This window comes from Mastigoproctus giganteus, chromosome 9 (genome assembly GCF_048544385.1).
Source record: "Mastigoproctus giganteus isolate SK-2022 chromosome 9, ASM4854438v1, whole genome shotgun sequence".
NCBI lineage: Eukaryota > Metazoa > Arthropoda > Arachnida > Uropygi > Thelyphonidae > Mastigoproctus > Mastigoproctus giganteus.
Window position 1 is genome coordinate 183,143,331 of NC_143583.1, and position 25,749 is coordinate 183,169,079.

Here is a 25,749-nt window from a genome sequence, read left to right on the forward strand (position 1 = left end):
TTTCAGAACTTCTAAGAGGGGTAGGGTACATCCTGACAACTTGAAATCATATAGCAATGTGGGGTCGGAAATGCTTTCCTGAAGCGGTATCGTATACAGAAGTCGTCGTGCGACGTCGTGCAGCACAGATTCGATTTTCGGTCAATGTATGGGCGATCACCTCATCGGACCTTACCTGTTACCGTGTCGTCTAACCGGACCTATCTACTTGATCTTTCTGCAGCAAGTATTGCCACAACTTTTGAGAGATGAACAGATTTCTGCATCGACGCAACAGACAATGTGGTTCCAACACGATGGAGCCCCTGCCCATTATAGCGGAGATGGTCAACAGTGGATCGGACGTGGTGGCCCCGTGCGTTGGCCTGCTCGGGCACCCGACCTATCATGTCTTGATTTTTATTTCTGGGGTCATATGAAATCGCTAGTTTATGACACCCCTGTTGACAATGCTGAGGAGCTGGTTGCAAGAATCGCAGTAGCTGCCGAAGAAATTCGAAATTCGCCTGGAGTATTCCAGAATGTTCAGATGGCCATGCGTCGGAGATGTGAGGCGTGCATTGTAGCCCGTGGAAGAAACTTCGAACACTTACTTTAATCCATGTACCTTTTGCTTCTTTTCATGTATTATTAAAACGATTTCTCACTTACGGTCTCTTTTCTTTATGGTGCTTCTGTGTACAACACCGCTTCAGAAAAGCATTTCCGACCCCACATTGCTATATGATTTCGAGTTGTCAGGATGTACCCTACCCCTCTTAGAAGTTCTGAAACGTTTAACTGAAACACCCTGTATATACATATATATATATATATACACATACATACATACATATATATATATATATATATATATATACAGGGTGTCTAAAAAATATTGGTATAAACGTTTAGGGGAGGTAGGTAACATCTAAAGGAATGTGAATCGCACAGGAACCCGTAACCGGAAATGACACGGGAAAGTAGCAGCAGAGGCACAAGAAGCAGAAATGACACAAGACAGTAATTAGTGGCAAACATTTATTTGACATAATATTAACAATGGAGTACGAGATGGATGCATTTCATGATGTTACAAAAGATGCTCAAAGGTTCCACCATGAGACACGATGCATGCGTGACACTGACACAGCATGGATTGGCAGACACGGTCGAACACACCTGGAGTTTCTTTGACAGTAGCAGCAGCGCAGACGAGTCTCGCCAAGAGATCCATTTCCGTCTCCATAGGCGATTTATACAAAATAGATTTGAGGGCCCCCTCACAGAAAGAAATCAAGGCTCGATAAATCAGGTGATCGTGGGGGCTAGGCAACGGGTCCACAATGGCCAATCCATCGACGCCCAAAACGCCTGTTCAAATGGTCACAAACACACCTTCCATAATGGGCAGGCGCCCTGTCATGTTGAAACCAAATGTTGCATCTCACATTTGCTGGAACATTGTCAAGCAACCCTGGTAGAACTTGTTCAAGAAAGATCCGATATTTAGCGGAGTTCATGCGGGATGGTAACAGGTATGGGCTGACTAAGCAGTCACCGACCATACCTGCCCACACATTTATTGCGAAGCGATGTTGTGCCGCACGGGGGCGCACACCATGTGGGTTGTCGTGAGCCCGCACATGAGCATTGTGCTGATTGAGTAAGTCTTCCCGAGTGAAATAAGCCTCATCCATGAACAAAACATAGGCTGGAAAATTCCAGTCTTGAACACTTTCTTGGAGAAACCACTGCGCAAATCCACATGTGCAAGATGATCTTGGGGGAGCAGTAACTGAACCCTTTGGAGATGAAAGGGGTGTAAGGAATCGTCGTGCCAGACACACTGTACACTGCAACGAGGCACTCCTAAGGCAGAGGCAACGTGCCGTTGCCTCTGCCTTAGGAGTAATAATCGTACTACCAGTGTCTGCTGGTAGTAGGATTATTCTGGATGGCATTCAACACACTTTCTTCCATGGCAGGAGTTCGCGTCGAACGTGGTCTGCCCGCACTACTCCTGTTACCTCTAAATGACCCATAATCGTACAAATTTTGATGCACACGCGCAAACAAACGGTGGTCCGGTACATGTCTGTCTGGGAAGTGTTCTCCATAAATTCGTTGAGCGGCTCGTCCATTGCCCTCTGCTAATCCATACACTAGGTGCATGTCTGCCAGCTCACAGTTCGTATATCGATGCATGCTCTTCGTGCGGCAACTACTGCTTGAATGAGTAAACCAGAAATTTTCCCTCTCGCGAACTGATGAACAGCGCCGTGTACCGACTTACGTTGACATTTCCGGTTATGGGTTCCTATGTGATTCACATTCCTTTAGATGTTACCTACCTCCCCTAAACGTTTGTATCAATATTTTTGAGACACCCTGTATATATATATATATATATATTTTTTTTTTTTTTTTCTATAAACTGTTTTAAACTTTTCTATTTCAGGGGATGTCGATCTCTTCTTCCCCTTATCTTCTATCCAACTTTCCCATCCCTTCAAATCCATATACTTCTCATTCTTATCTCCACTTTCTTTCCCTAAACACTTTGGGGCTCCCAGGCTTGCCTGATAGCCCCAGTAAGAGTCTCAACTAGAAATTGGACCCTTGTGCACTGGGTGAAGGAAAGTCTTAGTTGACATAGCTGATTTTGCAGATAAATTGAATAGGTTTTTACTGATGAAAGACCCTTCGTGCTGAGAAGAAACTGTGCAAATGAGGCTAAGCCATATGAAACTAGTGATTTTGTAATTACAGATGATTGTTCATTAGAAAATCTTTTGAGCATAAATGCAAGTAATGCTCCCGGAGTTGATGGCACATATCCTATAGTTTTGAGGGAGAGCGTGAGGGAGTGTATTGAACCATTGAAGTCAATTATGAGGGCATCTTTGGACTTGGGGGGGGGGGAGATTCCTTTGGATTGGAGAAGTGCCAATGTATTGCCAATACACAAAAGTGGTTCTAGGAGTGAAGTTAGTAACTATAGACCGGTTAGTCTGACTTCAGTGGTAAGAAAAATTTTAGAGGCAATGATTAAGAGTGTAATCCAAGAATATTTAGATAGATATGGCATTCTGAAGGACACACAACATGGCTTTCTTAAGGGAAAATCTTGTTTAACTAAATTAGTAGGCTATTTTGACAGTTAATCATGAGCTGGATTTAGGAAACAATTTCGACATAGTTTATTTGAATTTCAACAAAGCATCTGACTCAGTCATGAGAGATTACTGAATAAGCATGAACAGGTTGGGATTACTGGTAAGATTCTAAGATAGATTGCTAATCAGATTGAATTCTTTCTTCATCTGCTTTCTTTCGTGGCTGCAGAGAAGAAAGCAGATGGTTGTGATTAATGGATATTTTTCAGATTGGTGTAAATCAGGAGTGGGGTCCCTCACAGGTCAGTTCTTGGACCACTGTTGTTTCTCATTTTCATAAATACCACTGACAAGGGGATAGAAAGTGTGATGTCAAAATTTTCAAATGACGTGAAGATTGGCAGAGTCAATTGGCAGGCAGCACAAATAAATTATACACTTGGTGGGTTGAATTAAAAACAACAGAGGAGGAAAAGGATCTGGGACTTACAATATAGGCAGATATGAAGTTTTCTGCACAGTGCAAACAGGCAGCCAGGAAACCCCATGTCCTATTGATGATTTATCAAACATTATCCTATAGAGATAGGGAGGTCATAATACCACTGCATAAGGCAATTGTAAGACCACATTTAGAATACTGAATTCAAGTATGGAGACCTCATCTGAAAAAAGACACTGAGCTTCTTGAAAGGGTCCAAAGACAAGCAATCTGAATGCTGAGATAGACAGGACAACCATAGGAGGAAAGACTCCGATTATGCAGGCTACAGAGCTTGGCAATCAAGCACCTAACTGAGGTTTATAAGGCTCTGAGATGGATTAGTAAAATGAATGAAGGTAGAATTCTCGGTTATAAAGAATTAGCATTAGTAGAGGCATATGATGCAAGAAAGCAAGCTTATGCAGCATCAGCCAAAAAAAAAAAAAACTTCCACTTCATCCCTCCATTTGTTCGAAATACCTGTGCAGCTGAGCCTTAAATTTATTTAGGCTATCAACTTCCACAACAAGGGATGGAAGTCTGTTCCACCAACCAACTACCCGCTGGCTAAAGGCAAATTTCCACACATCTATCCTACATCTGTCTTTCCTCAATTTGAATTTATGCCCTCTCAGGTGATTATTCTGAGCAAGAGGAAGAATCCCATTGGCATTGAGCATGCTCAAACCATTCAAGGCTTTATACACCTCTATCAGATCACCTCGCCGGTGCCTAGTCTCCAGACACTGTAATTTGCAAAACTTAAGCCTTTCTTCGTAAGAGCAACCCTTTGTTCTATTCACTAATCTTCTTGCCCTTCTCTGTACTCGTTCCAGCAGCTCTACATCCTTCTTGAAATGAGGCCTCCAGACCTGTATACAGTACTTAAGGTATGGCTTGACTATTGCCTTATACAAGGGAATAATCATCTCCTTATCCCTGCTAGAAAAATTCCTGTATATCATTGATAAGACACCATGAGCTACTCTTGCAGCCCGTCTGCACTGTCAGAGAACTTCATATCTGCCTGCACAATTACCCCCAGGCACTTTTCATTCTCTACCACTGTCAGTGTAGTACCACAGAGTTGATACGTTGCTCTGGGGTTGCTGTTTCCCATATGTAATACTTTACATTTGTCAATGTTAAACTTCATTTGCCACCTCTCAGCCCATCTGCTCAACCTTTCCAGATCCTGTTGCAGCAGCATAGCGTCAGTAGTGTCCTTAACAACCCTGCCAACCTCTGTATCGTCTGCAAACTTGGACATTAAGCTTGATATACCATCATCAATATTATTTATAAATACAGAAAACAATAATGGACCCAACACTGAACGCTGAGGGACTCCACTAATAACATTAGTCCACGATGAGCAGTGTCCATTGATTACCACTCTGTCTTCTCCCCCTCAACCACCCCTTTATCCATAGCAGCAATTTGCCTCCAATGCCACACTGCTCCAATTTGTGCAGCAGTCTTCCATGTGCAACAGTATCAAAAGCCTTTCTAAGATCCAAGTATATAATATCAAAGTTATTCCCTGCATCCAGTTCTTTTGTGACTGCATCATAATATCCAATCAAATTGGTCAGGCAAGACTTCCCCTTAACAAAACTATGCTGTGTCTGAGCTATAACTGAAGTCTTGTCTAGATGATCCTGCAGTGCTTCTTTAACCAGTACCTCCATTAATTTTCCTGGAACAGAAGTTAAACTCACAGGTCTATAATTACTTGTGTCAGCCTTTGATCCTCCGTTGTGAATTGGGGTCACATTGGGGTCCAGAACTATGGGTCATAAATTCAAATTACCAGTGTTGAGGTTTACATTAGACTATAGAAAGTTTTTCCCACCCCATACACCAGCATGGAGTGGGGATCCTAGTCACCAAGGAAGTCTCCAAATGCATCCTCAACTTTGTGCCCCTCAATAGTATCTTCACCTTGTCGCAGTGATGGGGCTTGTGTACTCTGGCAACCTCAAGAGCCATGACGGCAGTAGCGTAGCTACAAGTAGGATCACCCAAGCTGGACTGAGGTAGGAACCAGACTAAAAGAGATACCTAGGAGAAGGAAACTCCAATTCAAACCGGGGTAGGTGTGACTCTTTAGCCCAGTAAGGCAACATACCTAGGAGAAGGTGCTCTAAATAACACCTCTGGATGAGGGCAGCAGCTCCTACACTGTCCTAACAGCTTAGTGATATATTATGTCATTACAGAACTGCATTGCAGAAAGTCAGCAGGGAAACTACTGCATTACTATATCCGTAGAACAATCACCATGGCAAGAAAACTACAACAACCAGCCCCGAGTTCCCGACATCCCTTTAATGGGACAGGGGTGCTAAGAATCCCCAGGCTGAAAACAGTGAATCTTTTGTGAATTGGAACATGAACATCAGAACGCTGTTTGAAGCGGGAAAACTTAAGAATGTGATCCAGGGGATGAAAAGACAATATACGGGGGATGGGGCTATGTAAAACTAGATGGCCTAGTTCAGGCACATGTTTCCAAAGACACGACCTTGTACTACTCTGGAAATGACAACAACATGGAGTGGGGATCATAGTCACCAAGGATATCTCCAAAAACATCCTCAACTTAGTGCCACACTCCAAGCAAATAATGTTACTCCAGCTGAAGGGACCACCTTCAAGTATATGCTCCAACTGCTGATAGGGAAGATGTGGAAATTGAACGTTTCTGTACAGAGCTGAAAGAAGTAGTCAAACTAAGAAAGAAACAAGACCTAAATATTGTTATGGGAGATCTGAATGCTAAGGTTGGAAAAGGCAGACCTGGTGAAACTGTAGGAGAATCTGGTCTTAGAGCAAGGAATGAAAGAGGGATCAGCTGATACAATTTTGCCAAGAGAACCTGATGATTGCTAACACCTGGTTTCAACTCCCCAAGCGAAGGCTCTATACATGGAAGTCTCCCCTAGACAGCACACAAAAGATGGTCAGAAACTAAATTGAATATATCATGTTCAATCAGCATTTCCGCAGCAGTATTAAAAGCACCCAGACATACTCCAGTGCAGATATTGATTCAGACTACCATAACCAAGATCAAGCTGAGAATGAAGGCTACTAGGAGAAAGCAAGCAACCAATGAAGAAAGTTGACTTAGGAAAGTTAAAAAATCCAGAAACATATCAGTTAATGAAGACATGCCTTAATGAAAGAATGAAACACATCCATAGTCAGGAGCAGAGGGGAGTGGAAGATCTTTGGAAGAGTTTTAAATCTGTTCTGACTGAAACAAGCTCAGAAGTTCTAGGCTATGGAAAATGTCTGAAGGACTGGATGACAGGTGAAATTGACACTCATGGAGAAGTGCAGAGCATTCAAGAACTGCAACGCACTAAGATACAAGGAGGTGAATAGACTGATTAAGAACCAAATTAAAGGAGCTAAAGAGATCTGGATCACAGAAAAATGCAGAGAAATAGAAGCTGTGCAAGAAAAACATGACGATTTCAATCTTCACAAAAAGATTAAAGAGATTTCAGGAAATTAAAAGAAGAAAACAACCAACTTCAATCTGAAATGAAAGGCAAGATTATCATGGAAGAATTGGAAAAACTGTAAATGTGAACTAAATACATAAAAGACCTCTTCGCCGACAGTGAACATGAACTAGATGACAACAACGATGCAGTGATAGGACCATCCATCCTAAGATCCGAGGTAGAGAAGGTGATTAAATCAATGAAGAAGGGAAAAGCCAAAGGACTTGATGAAATCACAGTGGCAATAGTCAAACTGCTCAACTACAAAAACACAGACATTTTTTCTGAATTATTTAACAGAATTTATGACACAGGCAACATTCCTCGGGACTGGCTGACATCAATGTTCAATCACTCTTCTCAAAAAACTAAAAACCAGGACTTGTGGAGGCTTCAGACTAATCAGCTTGATGAGCCAAGTCCTCAAAATGTTCCTAAAAATAATTCAAAATCGAATTTTCAGGAATCGAGGAGTCAATGGACGATGCGCAGTTTGGATTAAGGAAGGACTGGGTACAAGAGAAGCACTATTTTGTGCTCAGGTCATGTTGCAAAAGCTCAGAGAACAACAGATTGATGCCCTTCTTTGTTTTATTGACTTTGAGAAGGCCTTTGGTCGAGCCCAAACACACCAAGCTCATCAAAATCCTCGAGGGGTCCGACTTTGATGAAAAGGACATCCGAATAATCAAACACCTCTACACGAACCAAATGGCATCTATTGTAGTTGATGGCAGAAAAACAGAACACATCAACATTGAATGTTGAATGAGGCAGGAATGTGTACTCCCCCCCCACCTCCTGTTTAACATTTACTCAGATGTCACCTGCAAGAGAGCATTGCATTAGATGGAAGAAATGAAAGAACATCTGTCAATGACAGAGTGATTGACAACCTTCACTATGCAGATGATACTGTACTTTGTACAACTAATATGCAGGACTTACAGATACACCTCAATCATGTGAGTGAAGAAAGTGAAAGAATGGGCCTCGGGATTAATATCAACAAGACTAAGATCATGATCCTTAATGGGGCAATGCCAACACCTCCCCTCATGTTAAATTGAAGGCTGATAGAAAGAGCTGACAAAATCAAATACAGTCCATTCCGGTTATTTCGGACACATCGGGACTAGTGCATTTTGGCCTGATTAAGCGGCTGCCTCCCCCCCTTTACAATTGGTTCACTGTACAATCAAATCACGTTACGATGGAGTCACCGTTCACTATACGATGTGCAGTAAGCGCAGGTCATTGTGATCAAGTTTGTGAATTGAATTTTAATTCTATTAAACAGCAATTCTAATTAGCAAAAATAGGAGGAATATTATCCACAGGCTATAAAAGCAAAGATATATTAAGCACAAATTTACCCTTTATTACCTTACCAATTAAAAAATTAAATGATACCTGAAAATCGGAAGAATATACGTGATAACTGGAATAATTAATATGTACTGTAATATGTACATACGAACTAGTTGACATTTCTGTTCACTGACATTTGTGGGCGGGGGCAGTGTTAAAATTTAAAACAGTAAAAAGATAAGCAATCAATAACAAAGAACACGGCACACACAAATTGCAAGTAACACAATACGTGCAAGTGAGAACGGAGTAACGAGTTACAAAGCTTTAAAAATAGGAATGAGGAGGAGATCTGAAAATTAATTTTTTTATATGATTGAAGATGTCATGGAAGTGTAAACACTTTTCATCATAATAACCTACAGAATTCCAGCTGTCGGTATTATCGCAAATTCAGTAAGATCGAGTTTACTGTCCGTTTATGATAGATTTCACTAACAGAAAAGCCCAATAAACAGGTGACTGCTAATTGTTTTTATTGTTTTATGGTTGTGACCTCCAGAATTTCGACCGAACCACATGGTACCGTCGGAGACAATCGTAGGGTAATCTCCAGTGCTGCGGTCTCCTGCCTCAATTAAACAGCATGCTGTCCCAATTAAGCGAAGTAAACCCTGGCTATTTTCTCAATTGGTTTCTGTTTTTTAAGATTTGCCCCAAATAAACGGCTGCCCCGATTAACCAGTGACCCAAATAACCGGAATCCACTGTATCTAGGCTGTTGGATCAATGACAAACAAACCAGATATGGAAATAAAAGCAAGGATTGAAATGGCAAGGCAGTATTTTCTTAAGATGAGACCTACACTTTGCAATGGAAACCTGGATCTCCACCTTTGACCTGTTTGATATCATTCTTTGTACACCTTAAACACACTGGGCTGTGAACAACCAACAAGATGAGCCATTTCTGATATGGAAGCACCAGATACATGAGCTTCCACAATCATGCCCTTCTGAAACTGTGATAACATTACGTTTCATAACTGCTACTTTATCAATTTGACTTGCACAACCAGATGGAAATTACCACTGCTCTAGCACAGGAAGTTGTTCAGCTTTTAATAATAATGAAAATTATGCTGCCTAGTCTATTACAGATGGAGTGGTCATAGTTCAGTTTGTTTGTTTACAGGGTGTTATGTTTTTGTTGTTTTTTGTGGTTTTATGGCACAAAAGCTCCTTCAGCTATATTGCACCTGAGATTTTATGGTGCAAGAGCTGCTTCGGCTATATTGCACCAAGTCAACCTAGCTCAGTGATCACTGAGTGTATATACATTTGTGAACAGGTAATAGTTCAGACCTAAAAGTGATTTAAAATTTGTGCTGAGTTATTGTGTCCTGCTGAAATCCCAGCGATATAAGGGAGAACTCATCGAGACTGATTAATCATTGTCAATCAGGGTTGGTTCAGGATCATCATACCTGAAAACCACAACATTTAGTAGATTCTGTGCCAAGACAGATTGAAGCTGTTTTAAGCAAAATGCTTCCCAGCAAAATACACTTAATTAAGGGATTTTATGATTATCTACATTGATTTTTCAAAAAATCATTTTCTATCCCAGTCTTAATTCAATTTAAAAAAAAAAAAGGTTTCTTTAACTGCAACATTTTTCTTTTTTCCCCCCAATTAATAATATTTATACATGCAATAAAAATGTACTTTAAATCCACCCATCTAATAATCATAATTAATGGCTTTATTTAAATTATAATTTAAAATGCTGAATAATAATAAAAAAAGCAGCATATTATCTATGCTACCCTTTTTTTAAAAAAATATGCTAGTATCTTTTAAATGTTAAAGGACAATTGACTTTAGACATTAAGCATTTTTTTTTTTTTTTTATGAAAACCCCAAACACAAAAGGTATCAAAACCTATAGTACTTAGCACTATACATGAAATGAAAGAGATGTGGGGAAGGGGACGCTGGAAACTGTTCTGGAGACTAAACATGGGTTTCACCACTTCAGGCCTCCTTTATGTTGATGAGTCATCTATCACCTACTTGTTAGTATTAGTTAAGTATTAATATTATATTACTGTTCAACTATAGTATTATATTATTAGTGTTATATTAAAATGGCTGGCAAAAATCATATTTTTCGCTATCTGTTAAAATTCAGGGCGATTCTTGTAGATTTGACATAGCTAAATTCAAATATGGCAATCATATTGCTGTAACACACACACACACACACACACACACATACACACACACACACACACACACACAAATTTTAAGGGAGAAGGGATTAAAGTCAAAAATTAAGTTTTTAGTAAAAAAAGATTTCATATATTTTAAGAAAATGTTACATACAGTACTAAATATTGAAAATAGGTCTATTAACTTTATTCTAATTACAAAAATGTTTATCTGATAATGAAACACTTATTTTGCATTTTTTGCAATGTTACATACAGTACTAAATATTGAAAATAGGTCTATTAACTTTATTCTAATTACAAAAATGTTTATCTGATAATGAAACACTTATTTTGCATTTTTTGCCTTTTATAATCGCCCACTGGTGTCTCCCATATGAGATTCCAACAGTAGTCTGCCAACATATTTGAACTCCATTTTCCCTTATCTTTATTCCATTTGAGAAATATCTTGGTGAAACCTTTCACAATGTTCATTGGAAACCACTCTGAAGTTTTCAGGAAAAAAACCTAAATCTCAGGGGCTCACATCTGGTGAGTATTGGCTTGGCACACCCAGGGTCCTGAGCTGGATATCATTCTTCTCTTTCTTGGTGATTCTCTTCTATTTCTAACTCTCTCTCTCTCTCTCTCTCACACACACAGGGCTAACTCAGGATTTTTTTTTTTTTTTTGGCTGGTGCAGCAAAAGCCTCAGGCTTCCTTGCACCATATGGCTAATTATAATAATAATAATAATAAATGGGAATGTAAGGAATGAAGCTTTAATGCCATGTTGCATCCAACTCTCTATATGCTAAAATTAACTCATCCACAATTTCACTGTAATTTTGTGATTTTTCATTGCCTAAAATGTTCCACCAGACATTTTTGAATGCCTTCCAGGCTCTTATTTCTGCATCAATTTTTTTAGTGAATTCCTATCTTGGAATAGCAGTTTGATTTCAGGATCCATAAAAATTCCCTCTTTTATCGTGGCCTCACTGATTCAAGGACACTTATCTCAAACGTCAAAATCCTTCTTCTCTGTCCATTGCTTTCACAAATATTTTTTTTTATCAAACCTAGCTTGATGTGAAATGGAGATAGATTTTTGACTTATCCACAAAAGGAGGATGTGCTACATTTTTCTGGCCTGGTGTGGTTTCTGAATGATCTGGCCAATTTTTTTATCCTGTAGTGGCAATCCTTCGCTCGGCTGTCCCACTCATAAAAAGCAGCAGTATTTAGTGCATCCATCTTGCAACCCAGTCAGCAAAGCTACCACTTTTAGGCGGACACATATATATTCCATTTGTATTCTTGATAGCATATTTTTTGCAAAAGAATCTATAGCTTCTCGTACATTTCCTTCATGTGACCTGCATGGACCAATAGTATATATGGATACTTATTTCCATTATGGAGTAAAACTGCTTTCAAATTGACCTTGGATGAATCAATGAAAAGTCTTCACTGCTTAGGAATGTGCTCCACATGTAACCCTTTCATTATTGGTATTGGTATGGTTATTTCTGGCACAAGGGCTACTTAGGCCACATTGCACCTATAAACAAGATGGTCACGTGGCATCTGTAAGAACAGTTATAAACAATTATACAGATGTATCCATTTTAAAAAGCAGAAAAATTCCAGGATCCATCATTACCTAAGAGCTGGCAGAATGTCAAAGGTTCTTGAAGATTGTGAAGAATACTGAATGAGGATTTTTGGGCTTGAGTGTATAAGGTGCATTCAACGAGAATGTGCTTTATTGTGAGAAGAGAGTTGCAGTGCATACACTGCAGAGGATCATTTCCTGTAAGAAGAAAAATGTGGGTGAGCTGACTGTGCCTGATTTGTGCTCTGGCCAGGATGACTTCTTCCTTTCTTTACACAAAAACTAGAGACCCATAACTGTGGCTCAGGTTTTATTTCACAGCGCTTGTTATGCAGCTGAGCTTGCCATAAAAGTGTCTGCTGTTCCTTGCATGTATTTCTTATATGTGATCTGTAGTCCATATATGGAATATAGTAATCTGGTGATGCTATGTTGGATGAATGCTTGACTGCACAGTCTGCTTTTTCATTCCCTGGTATCCCAGTGTGGCTTGGGATCCAGCAAAAGATGACTACTTGCTTGTGATCATGGATATGCATCAGCTGAGTTTTTATTACAGGCTCTTCATTAATTCCTGGACATTGTTACAATAAACCAAAGCATCATCAGTGGAGTAAAGGTCGTTATGTTAGATTGTCTCTTCCTATAAAAAGAACCTTGACACCCTTTTCAAGAAGATTCCACTGCTGAAGCCATGAACCTAGTAATTGAGTCCTAGTAATTGATTTTGGAGAGGTCCAAATCTCTGACCAAGTTGGTCAATTCTGCCTGAGTGATTAGATGCGGCTTTGCCGTATCAAGAGTTGAAGTTCTGGACTCTGCATCTTCTGGAGACTCCTTTTCTGATCCAGAATCAGAGTCAAGTCAATGTTCTGGTGGCTTTGGCACTGCATTGTATCTCCATGAGGAAATAACCTTAGAGCAGAAGGTATGTTGGGATGCTCTACTTTATGCTTGGATTTCCCAGAAAAGCCAGAAATATTGGTCATGCAAAGGTAACAGTCATTTATGTGATCTCGTGGTTCCTGCCATATCAATGGAACAGCAAAAGGCACGGTTTATGACCACCTCTAAAACAGCCCTGTTAATGTCCTTGAACATGAGCTACAGGAAACCTTCGGAGCCCATACTTTATCTTGATCTCTGACCTTACAAATAGAGTTCATAAGCTTTTTTCATAAGTTGTGACAGTGGCTTCCACTGTGATTTTAATACCACTTTTCAGCAAGTGTAGCAAACGCTAGCAGGCTTATTTCAGCAAGAATATGACATATTTCGTGTATGGTTCAGGTATGCACACCTAAGAACACAATTAAGAAATTGTAGATTTTATTTCTAATTTAAACACAGTTTACAATCTACACTAATGCACACAACACTTGTTTACAAACTTAAATTCACTAAAACACTTGTTCACTACTCACTTTCTGAAACAGTATTTGAAAGTCCACTTTGGAAGCACAGGTGGTAGAATCACTGTCCTCCCCACACTGGGTGGAAAAGACCCCGAGTCTTGTTGATGAAGTGAGGAATTTTTATGGACTTTTTTCACAATATGGCTGAGTTAGTCCATCTCAGGCGAGAGTAGCATGGTTTTTCCTTCTGGAAATTCAGGTTTTTCATCCATAAAACAGAAAGTCAACCACAGAACACACGCAATTTACAGACAGCATATGCAGAGCAATATGGAATTGCTGCTGTTCCTAAAACTCTATAACAAGAACAGCAACTTTTTGAAATACAAAAATGCTTGCTTAGTGCAGAACACATATACACACATAGAGAAGTTTCACAAGGCTCACAATGTCTCTAGAGAACTCCATCGAAAGTTCTAGAACCTTCCAAAAACATCCTGATCTTTTTCCCACATGCAACAATTTTCTAGAATGTTCCAGAACATTCTTGGATGTTGTAGAAGGCTCCAGACTTTTCTAGAAAAAAAATAATAAATAAATACATAAAATAAATAGAAAAGATGATTAAACCAACTATAGGTCTTGGTTTTTGGTCATTAACCTACGATATTTGAAAACTGAGGGTAAAGAGAGATTTTTAAGAACATATCTGAGTTTTTGAACATATTTCCTAAGAGAATCTGTCGAAATTATTTCAGGGAGGAAACTGATACCGGCCAGTGTTATATTAGTATTAGTAATGGTACTTGTTAGTATTAGTACTAGTAGTAACATGCATAGGTAGAAGATGGGGGGGTGGGAGAGGGTATGCCGGAAACTTTGATCAAGGCTAAACATGGTTTTCACCACTTCAGGCCACCAATAAGCAAAGAGGTGGTATTGCACTAGTTATGAGTCATTTACCACCTAGAATACAAATTGTTCTAGCACACAGCAGGACAACTTTGGCCTGATATCCATAAAGAAAATCTATTAGTATAAGGCAAATATGCTATTCACAGACAAATTAGTATTTACATAAACCTACCTGATGGAAATCTTTTCCGCCACTCTTACCATCACCACTAAAATCCACGTGGGAAAACAAGCAGCGCAGGAGGTGCCTTTCTGCTTCTAACCCGTGCTGGGCTACAAGCTAAAAAATGCAATAAAAATGTAAAAATAGTGATTTTTACATTAAAAAAGTATGTATTTATTTCTAAGTTATAATTTTCAAAGATATATATATTCAAACAAATGTATTAATACATTAAACAACTTTCCAGAGTAAAGATTTGTAAACAGTTTTTTTTTTTTTTTTTGTAATGAATGTATAAGTGAAACTGTAAAATAGAAGCGTCCTCTAAAATATTTTTTTGATTCAATATTGAATGCATATGAGTATATACACACATACTAATTGGTTACACATAATATAGTAAAAGCAAAAGATGACTTATCTACTTTGAATAAAAGATCTTAGAGCAACAGTTAGCTATACAGGGTGTTTCAGTTAAACGTTTCAGAACTTCTAAGAGAGGTAGGGTACACCCTGACAACTCGAAATCATATAGCAATGTGGGGTCGGAAATGCTTTCCTGAAGCGGTGTTGTACACAGAAGCACCATAAAAAGAAAAGAGACCGTAAGTGAGAAATCGTTTTAATAATACATGAAAAGAAGCAAAAGGTACATGGATTACCGTAGGTACATGGATTATCAAGTAGATAGGTCTAACCGGACCTATCTACTTGATCTTTCTGCAGCAAGTATTGCCACAACTTTTGAGAGATGAACAGATTTCGGCATCGACGCAACAGACAACGTGGTTCCAACACGATGGAGCCCCTGCCCATTATAGCGGAGATGTTCGTAACTACCTGGATGTCACATTTGGTCAACAGTGGATCGGACGTGGTGGTCCCGTGCGTTGGCCCGCTCGGTCACCCGACCTATCATGTCTTGATTTTTATTTCTGGGGTCATATGAAATCGCTAGTTTATGACACCCCTGTTGACAATGCTGAGGAGCTGGTTGCAAGAATCGCAGTAGCTGCCGAAGAAATTCGAAATTCGCCTGGAGTATTCCAGAATGTTCGGATGTCCATGCGTCGGAGATGTGAGGCGTGCATTGTAGCCCGTGGAAGAAACTTCGAACACTTACTTTAATCCATGTACCTTTTGCTTCTTTTCATGTATTATTAAAACGATTTCTCACTTACGGTCTCTTTTCTTTTTATGGTGCTTCTGTGTACAACACCGCTTCAGGAAAGCATTTCCGACCCCACATTGCTATATGATTTCGAGTTGTCAGGATGTACCCTACCCCTCTTAGAAGTTCTGAAACGTTTAACTGAAACACCCTGTATAATAGTTTAAACAGCTTAACAATAAAATGGAAACTTAATGGATCATTAGTTTATTTAATAACCATCTCTACAAAGCATGTAACAAGGGAAAAAAGGCAAATTAAAAATAAAAAAACAAAAAATTTTTTTTTCCAATCTTGGTTACAGACGGTGAAGCCTCTTTTAGGTGACTGAGGTCATTTAAAATGGGTACTGAATACGCTTTCTTTTTCTCTTTGTATAAGAGCTGATATTTATGTTTCCTTATGTATCCGTTAACTCTGCTCTTCTTTGTCTTCATCTTTCTCAGCTATCATTATAGCCACTGCAGCTTCTAATATGTCCTAGGTTGTTATTAATTTTTGAGGCTACAGCTTTATCACTACTTTCAACCATGCCATGCCATGAGCTCTTTAATTTAAAAGTTTGAGTTCCTTGTAATCAACTTCACCATATGACTCAAATAATTTGACTACATCAGCCTCCTCAATATTATTTAGACCAGCCTTTTTGCAGTCTACTATCTTTCTTCAAGTATCATGCACTGGATCCTTCAAGACAACATTTTTGATACAAATAGTTTTCCGCAAGCTCCAGTCATATTTGATATTTTAACTTCACTCCTTCTCATGAAAAGTTTGGACCCATTTTAAAAAGGACTGTTAAAGAGAAATCAATAAAAGAATCAAGTAAACACAGAACAAGTAAAAATGGCACATCCAGTACTACTTAATAAGTGACACTTTAGTTTGGCAGCAAACATTGCAATAATATATTTTTGTTCAGTTTGGGACACTTATTTGGTAGTGCACTTCTTAATACTGCTGGAAATTATTTTTAAGGTGTGGTAAGAGGTGATTAATGTGACCAACATATGGAGGTAACCAATCAAATTTATGCATCAGCTTATTTTTTATATTTCAGTAATATTCAGAAAATAGTCAATTCCATTCCGCAGCAGAAGAAACTACCAACAGCATTTTATTTCTTTAAGAGCGGAGAGCGGTGTTTACCTCTGCAGCCGTATTGACAAACTGATCTACAAGTTATGCACAAAAAAAAAAAAAAAAAAAATATTAGAAAATAACTCATGGAGATTGGCTAACTACAGTCCCAAGTGAAGAGGCTTCAATTTTTTTTTTTTCAGCCTCCAGTGGGTTCAAACCCAAACTTCTCAAAATGAGTAACAAGTGGCATACCACTATAATGCAGTGCAGCGGGTCCCAACTGGTGGTTCACAAACCCCTGGGGGTTCATGAAAGTGTTCCAGGGGGTTCGCACTAAAAATTCTATAATAGTGTCTGCTTATATTTGCATAGGTATCATATTGTAAACTACAAAATATAACTAATAATAAACAATAAAGTAAAACCAAATTAAATAAAAAGTAAAGAATTGCGAAAGAAAGAAACCGCATTTCCCACAATTTCTTATAATTAGTTTATTATCTTACAGTATATCCATGTTAAATAAATGTGTTTTCCATACTAATTTTTTTTTTTTTATTCTCAAGAACCATTGTTATGTACAGGTACTTTCTTTTTTTTTTTTTTTTAGAACCTATAGTACTTAGTACCATGCATGGGTTGAAGGTTGAAAGAAGATACTTGTTGACCTTGGACTTCTGTTGATTGTAATTTTCAGGAAATACATAAGGAAGGAAGGTTGTTCCAGAAAATGGAAATTGAATGAATAAATGAGGAAGAAGAAAAGTTGGTTCTGTGAGTTTGAACTTGAACAATAAAAGGATGTTGACTGGTTGCGGCACATGTTCGGACTGCTTTGAAAGAGAGCAAGAATTATAGAAGTCAATTCACAACAGTTCCAGTGGAAGTATCTATACAAAGGTCTATGAGACAGAGAGTGGAGAGAGACTGTTAGAGATGAGACTGTTGCGCGGTAGCACAGTGGTATCATCACCGTCCTCCCAACACTGGGTGGAAAAGGCCCGGGTTTGAATCCGTCGATGAATTTTAATGGGCTTTTTTTCATTCCGTGGCTGAGTTAATCGGATTCAGACACAATGAATATATGGGTAGATGTAATCATTTACGGGTGACTCTAATATCATAATTTGGGCTAATTTATTTTTTTTTTTTGTTAGAGATGAGACATTAATTAACCTAACTGCCCTCTTTTGAATGGAATCTAGAAGCCTGAGAAAGGTTTTGGGGGAACCACCCCAGATGTGGGAACAATATTATGTGGTAGGCCGGATTTGCGATTTCTACAGAGTCAACAACAGTTTGGAAGAAAAGTAACGCCAAGAGAAAACCAAGTTTTTTAGATGCAGAAGAAGCAATATTTGTAATGTGCTTTGTGCCAGGAGAGATTAGAAGTCAGGGTAATCCCCAAGATCTTGCCTAGAAATCAGAGCGCCATCGAAGATAAACATAGGAGCAGAAGAATTCTTTTTCGAGATGTAAGACAGGACTGCGTTTTAGAAGGATTGAAATTAAGTTATCTTTGCCAGACTGGAGAGTAGCATTTAAGGAAATGGTAGTGGATATTTGAGAAGTTGAAGCTGTTTGAGCAGGGCAAAGTTTCTCAAACTGGAAGGTGGAATGCAATGTGCTATCGTCGGCAAAACTATGGATAGGATTTCAGGTCAATGGAAGAAGGTCATTAATATGAAAGAGGAAATGAGTGGGAGAAAGAAGTGAATCTTGGGGAACACCAGCATTAGTGGAGAAGTTAGAAGCCATCTACCATTAGCCAGTGAGCGGTCAGAGATAAAACTGGATACTCAATTACAAAAAACAGCTGGAAAACCATAGGATGGAAGCTTATTTAGAAGAGCTTTATGCCAAACACGAACGAAAGCCTTTGAGATTTCAAGAGCAACTGCTTGTGTTTCATCCAACTTTTCCACTGAATTTGTCCATAGATGGGTAAGATAAGCCAGAATATCACCAGTGGATCAACACTGACGGAATCCATACTGGCGATCATTGATCAAACGGAACGTTTATAGATAGTTTAAGAGTTGGCGTTTAATTGATTTCTCCATTACTTTAGAAAAAGTAGAAGTAATTGCAATGGGATGATAATTGGATGGGAGGGATTTTTCACCCTTTTTAGGAACTGGCTGGATATGAGCAAATTTCCAAGCAGAAGGAAAAACACCTTTGGAATAAGAAAGGTGAAAAAAGGCGGCAAAGAATAGAAGTAAGTTCAGGAGCTCAGGTTTTGAAAACAAGTGAAGAAATATCATCAGGACCTGGAGCTTTCTTAGCATCAGATTCATCAAAATCCTTCTGACATCCTTTTGAACGAAGACCACAAGAGGCACTGAATGGGGTGTACTGGGAATGGCTTGAGGTGATTTACCAAGGTCATCAATACATGAGTTGGAAGAAAAATAGGATGCCTGCAGGTCAGCTTTATCTTTAGCTGATGTGACAACAGAACCATCTGGTTTTGACAGAAGTAGGAACACAGATGGGCAAAAATTGCAACCAATAGTTTTGGCAAGAGACTAGAATACTTGGCTACAATTAGGGCAAGAAGCAAGTTTTCTACTCTTAGCCTGTTTAAAATCTAGTTTGGACTGATTAATAACTACTTTACAAAGTATAAATGATACTTAATAATAAAAATTATTATGCTATGTTGCTTATAAAAACATAGTACTGGAAATATTTTGTAATAAAAATTCAGAAATATTATACAATTTCAGAGAATATAGGCTTATTGGTTCGCTTTAAAAGTATTATGTTGAAAGGGGTTCGCTAAAAAAATTTTACGTTGAAAGGGGTTCGCAAGTCAGAAAAGGTTGGGAACCGCTGCTGTAGTGGGTAAAAATATGGTAAAAACGTTACATGCAAAAAAATATCAAAAAAGATATGCACACAACACAATATTTTTGGAGAAAAAAAGGCAAGAAATAGTTTAAAAATACACTTTAAATTTCATTCTTCATTCTACCACTACACAGAATAAGAAGAACATGTATTTTTAGTAACAGCAGCCTTCTTATCTAAAAGCAAGTTAGGTAATGTTTGCAGCATACTACATTTCAAGTACACTTGAATTTTGTAATTGAATTGTCATTTGTGATTAATAAAAGTGAAAAGTAAATTAACTAATTAACTTGTTGCCAGTTTATTAACTAATAATATAAAAAAGTAATTATTTCTGCTTCACTGCAGAAGTGCTGACAGGTATGCTGTCAGCACTTCTGTAATGTAATCATCTCTTCCTGATTTTTAATAACAATTGAAATATAACATACATTTCACATTTCTGCTGTGATTAATATAATACCCGGAATTTGGGGAGTAAACTGTGTACGGAAAGGATAGACAGGACAGGAAGGGTTATGCTATTAGTTAAGAAACACAAAATCTAAGGAAGTGCATCCAATTGATGTGGGTGGACAATGCAATGGAGGGAGTAAACTGTGTACGGAAAGGATAGACAGGACAGGAAGGGAGGAGAGGTAATGCTATTAGTTAAGAAACACAAAATCTAAGGAAGTACATCCAATGATGTGGGTGGACAATGCAATGTTGAGTCTGTTTGGTGTGATATAAGCACTGGGAAAGGAAAAATGAAAGTAGGTGTGTGTTATAGGCCTAATGAATCTGATGAGTATAATGAGCAATTGCGCAGAGAAATAGAGTAGGAGTGTCTTATAATGGTGGATTTTAATTTCCCAGATATTGACTGGAATTTGTGGGTTGGTCACTCACACATTAGCAAGGCTTTTGTGGATTTATTGGATGATTGTTTTCTACAGCAGCATGTTCGGGAGGCAACTAGAGGGAGTAATACTCTTGATCTGATTATCAGTAGTGATTCTTCATGCATCAAGAATCTGCATATAAAGGAACCACTAGGTGGCAGTGATCACAGTGTGCTGAAGTGTGATCTGCACAAAGAGGTAACTACCATCAAGGGTAAAGGGAAGGGTTTTTGCTTTCGTAAAGGTGACTATGGTGGTCTGAGACAGTATTTAAATTCTATACGGTGGAACCAACTGATGATGTTACCAACAGCAAATTCAAAATGGGAAGCATTCAAAGAATTAATCTTGGAAGCTACTAGGCTTTTCATACCAACAAAGAAATATTGTTCAAGATTTAGGCCTAAATGGATGTCAGATGAACTAATTAGACATGTGACAGAGAAGAAAAATGCATGGGATACATAAAAATTAAACATGTGACACAGAAGCCTATGATAGCTATAAGCTGATCTGTAACCAAGTTACAAAGGAGGTTAGGCAGGCGAAGGCAGATTATGAGAAATCTTTGGCAAAGGATGCAAAGAAAAACAGCAAAGAGTTCTTTACTAATGTAAACTCTAGAAGCGGATGAATCAGATTAGTCCACTTGGTATCGATGGTTCAACTGTTGATGATCCTGCTCAGGTAGTTAACAAACTAAATGAATATTTTGCATCAACATTCACACATGAGGAGTTATTCAGGGAGGGGAATGCCAGAGGTGTATTCAACTCTGGCAGTAAGCTAGATAATCTTGTAATAAGTGAGAGTAAAGTGGAGGAGAAATTGTTGAAGATAAACACAAGAAAGGCACCTGGGGTGGATGGAATCTATCCAGTTATATTAAAGGAGGCTGCAAAGGAAGTAAGCAAACCCTTAGCTATAATTATGAGAGATTCCCTGGACTCAGGGGAGGTACCCATGTGAACCCAATCCACAAAGGAGGATCAAAGGGAGACACAGGTAATTACAGACCTGTTAGTTTAACTTCTGTTCCAGGGAAATTAATGGCGGCACTGGTTAAAGAAGCATTGCAGGATCATCTAGACAAGACTTCAGTTATAGCTCGGACACAGCATGGGTTTGTTAAGGGGAAGTCTTGTCTGACTAATTTGAGTGAATACTATGATGTAGTCACAAAGGAAATGGATACAAAGAATAACTTTGATATCATATATTTGGATCTTAGAAAAGCCTTTGATACTGTTGCACATGGAAGACTGCTGCACAAATTGGAGCAGTGTGGCACTGGAGGCAAATTTCTGCTATGGATAAAGGGATGACTGAGTGGGAGAAGACAGAGTGGTAATCAATGGACACTGCTCTTCGTGGACTAATGTTATTAGTGGAGTCCCTCAGGGTTCAGTGTTAGGTCCATTGTTGTTTTCTGTATTTATAAATGATATTGATGAGGGTATATCAGGCTTAATGTCCAAGTTTGCAGACAATACGAAGGTTGGCAGGGTTGTTAATGACAGTACGCTGCTGCAACGTGATCTAGAAAAGTTGAGCAGATGGGCTGAGAGGTGGCAAATGAAGTTTAACATTGACAAACGTAAAGTACTACATATGGGAAGCAGTAATCCCAGAGCAACGTATCAACTCTGTGGTACTACACTGACAGTGGTAGAGAATGAAAAGGACCTGGTGGTAATTGTGCAGGCAGATATGACGTTTTCTGAGCAGTGCAGATGGACTGCAAGAGTAGCTGATGGTGTCTTGTCAATGATATATAGGAATTTTTTTTAGCAGGGATTAGGAGATGATTATCCCCTTGTATAAGGCAATGGTCACACCACATCTTGACTACTGTATACAGGTCTGGAGGCCTCATTTTAAGAAGGATGTAGAGCTGTTGGAACGAGGCGAAGGGCAACAAGATTAGTGAATGGAACAAAGGGTTGTTCTTACGAAGAAAGGCTTAAGTTTTGCAAATTACAGTGCCTGGAGACTAGGCACCTGCGAGGTGATCTGATTGAGGTGTATAAAGCCTTGAATGGTTTGAGCATGTTCAATGCGGATGGGATTCTTCCTCTTGCTCAGAATAATCGCCTGATAGGGCATAAATTTAAATTGAGGAAAGACGGTTCTAGGATAGATGTGCGGAAGTTTGCCTTTAGCCAGCGGGTGGTTGATTGCTGGAACGAACTTCCATCTGTCGTTGTAGAAGTTGATAGCTTAAATAGATTCAAGGCAGAACTTGACAAACATTTGGAGCGAGTGGATGGGTGAAATAAGGGGGTTTTTTTTTGGCTGATGCTGTATAAGCCTGCTTTCTTGCATCATGTGCCTTTGCTAATGCTAATAAAGCAAATATGTATCAATTTCTGATTTATATACAGTAAACCCCGCTATTCCGGGGGTTACGTTCCTGAGAAATTCCGCGAATACCGAAAACGCAAATACTGAGTTATGGCTCCCATAGTAATAAAGGGGTTCCGTTCCAAAGTATGAAATATATAAGAAAAACTATTCTAAAATTTTGTCTATGTATGTATTATATGTACCTTCATAATATGACTGTGTACATAGTGAAATGCAAGCATATGGCATCAAAATGAAAATAAGAAACAATTTAATATTAAATGTAATATTTATTAGAAATTTCAAACAAATCTTTCAAACCAGAGCCTTTGCTAGCTAAAAAAACCTATTCCACCAGTGCTGTCACCAGTTTCGCTAAAGTGTTGATAAAGGGGTTTTGCCTTTACACGAATGATGAGTGAATTTAATGGAATTTTATTTTGAGTTCGTCTTCTATCCACAGAAGTAGTTCCTGGTGTTGATTACCTGCTCTTGGATGGTGAGCATGAATTCTTCAGTCTCGGGGAAGAGCATCCCGCTGATGAGCCATGCATTGGAAGCTATTTTAACTCTGTGATCTTGATGAAGATCACTGTAGTGTTTGCCACCGAGTGTCTTCTCTGCCCATCTTTCTAACTTCGTTTGTGCCTTTATTAATATTATTATTTCTAGCCATGTAGTGCAAGGAAGCCTGAGGCTTATGCTGCACTGGCTAAAAAAAATTTCCAAGTTAACCTGAGACAGAGAAGTAGAAGGGAATCACCAAGAAAGAGCATGATATCCAGCTCAGGACCCTGGGTGTTCCTGGACCATACTCACCAGATGTGAGCCCCTGGGGTTGTCTAGATGATCCTGCAATACTTGTTTAAGCAGTGACTCCATTATTTTCCCTGGAAGAGAAGTTAAACTAACAGGTCTGTAATTAATTGTGTCACCCTTTGATTCCCCCTCTGTGAATTGAAGATACATTTGCACATCTCCAGTCTGTGGGGACTTCCCTTGAGTAAAAGGATAATCTCATAATTATGGCTAAGGGTTTGTTCACTTCATTCATCCCACCCACCTCAGGTACCCTGATGTTTAACTACAATTTCTCCTCCATTTTGCTCTGTTATTACAAAATCATTTAAGTCCCTGTTAGAGTTTGTTAAACATCTCACCTTCTCCTTGAATAACTCCTCGTGTGTGAATGTACATTCAAAACACATATATAGTTTTGCAGCTATCTGAGAATGGAACAAACTTCCATCTGCCATTGTAGAAGTTGATAGTTTAAATAAATTCAAGGCAGAACTTGACAAACATTTGGAAAAAGTGGATGGGTGAAATAAGGGTTTCTTTTCTTTTTTTTTGGCTGATGCTATATATGCTTGCTTTCTTGCATCATGTGCCTTTGCTAATACTAATCTACAGTCAAACCATTGATATCAAGTGAACCAATCTGATTCATCCCCTTCCTTTTAGATTTTAAGGTTTTTTTTTTTATTTTTATGTAAACCCCAAAAAAAAAAGAAATCTTTGCCTTTTTTTCTTTGCATCTTTTGCCAAAGATTTCTCATAATCTGCCTTCACTTGACTAACCTCCTTTGTGACTCGATTACAGACTAGCTTATATCTACCATAGGCTTCTATGACCCCTGATAATTTATATGCTCCCCATGTATTTTTCTTCTCTGCCACAAGTCTCATTAGTTCATCTGACAACCATTTGGGCCTAAAACTAGAACAGAATTTCTTAGTTGGTACAAAAAGCCTAGTAGCTTCCAAGATTATTTCCTTGAATGTTTCCAATTTAGAATTTGCTGTTGCTAACATAATCAGTGGGTTCCATTGCACAGAATTTAAAAAATCTCTGAGACCACTGTAGTCACCTTTATGAAAGCAAAAACCCTTCACTTTACCCCTGATTGGTGGCTACATCTGTAAGTAAATTCAACAGTAGTACACTGTGATCACTGCCACCTAGTGGTTCCTTTATCTCTAAATTCTTAATGCATGAATAATCACTGCTGATAATTAGATCAAGGGCGTTACTCTCTCTTATTGCCTCTCTAACATGCTGCTGTAGAAAACAAATCATCCAATAAATCCACAAAAGTCTTGCTAGTGTGCGGGATGACCAATCCACAAGTTCCAGTCTATAGGTGGGAAGGTAAAATCCCCCATTATAAGGTACTGATTTACTGGCCCACTATTTCTCTGTATAATTGTTCATTATACTCATCAGAGTCATTAGGTCTATAACAAACTCCTACCCTCACTTTTGCTTTCCCAGTGCTTATGTCACACCAAACTGACTCAACATTGCACTGTCCATCTATGTCAACTGGATGCACTTCCTTAGATTTCATGTCTTTCTTAACTAACAGCATAACTCCTCCTCTCCTCCCTTCCTATCCTTTCTGTACACATTGTAATCCCAAAATTCCAATTCTGTATTCCTTATATCTGTGTGACACCCCGTCTCTGATACTGCAACAACAACCGCCTTTGATGCACTTCAAAGTCATAAAATTTATTTACTATACATGCAAGTATACATGCAACTGCTTTTACTGTTAGTTACTTTAACACAGCCCATGTATTTACTTGTTTCATGACTCCTGGCAGTTCCTGACATCCCCAACAACTTGCTTTCCGGGCTGCTGCTCATTCCAATAGAAGCAGTGCAAAAATCACTTCCACCTCTGCCGCAGCTGCTGTTAATCTACCTAGCTAGGTAGATTAACAG

General features: G+C 38.7%; 1 protein-coding gene across 6 annotated transcripts in view; it reads right to left on the bottom strand.

Moving 5' to 3' along the window:
- Not1 (CCR4-NOT transcription complex subunit 1) overlaps positions 1-25,749 on the bottom strand; it is a 710,948-nt gene that overhangs the window by 678,809 nt on the left and 6,390 nt on the right. For all 6 annotated transcript variants that reach the window (XM_090381951.1, XM_090381950.1, XM_090381952.1 and 3 more), the window contains exon 2: positions 14,688-14,795. In XM_090381951.1, coding sequence (XP_090238077.1) covers positions 14,688-14,795 — 108 coding nt within the window. The remainder of the gene's footprint in view (positions 1-14,687; positions 14,796-25,749) is intronic.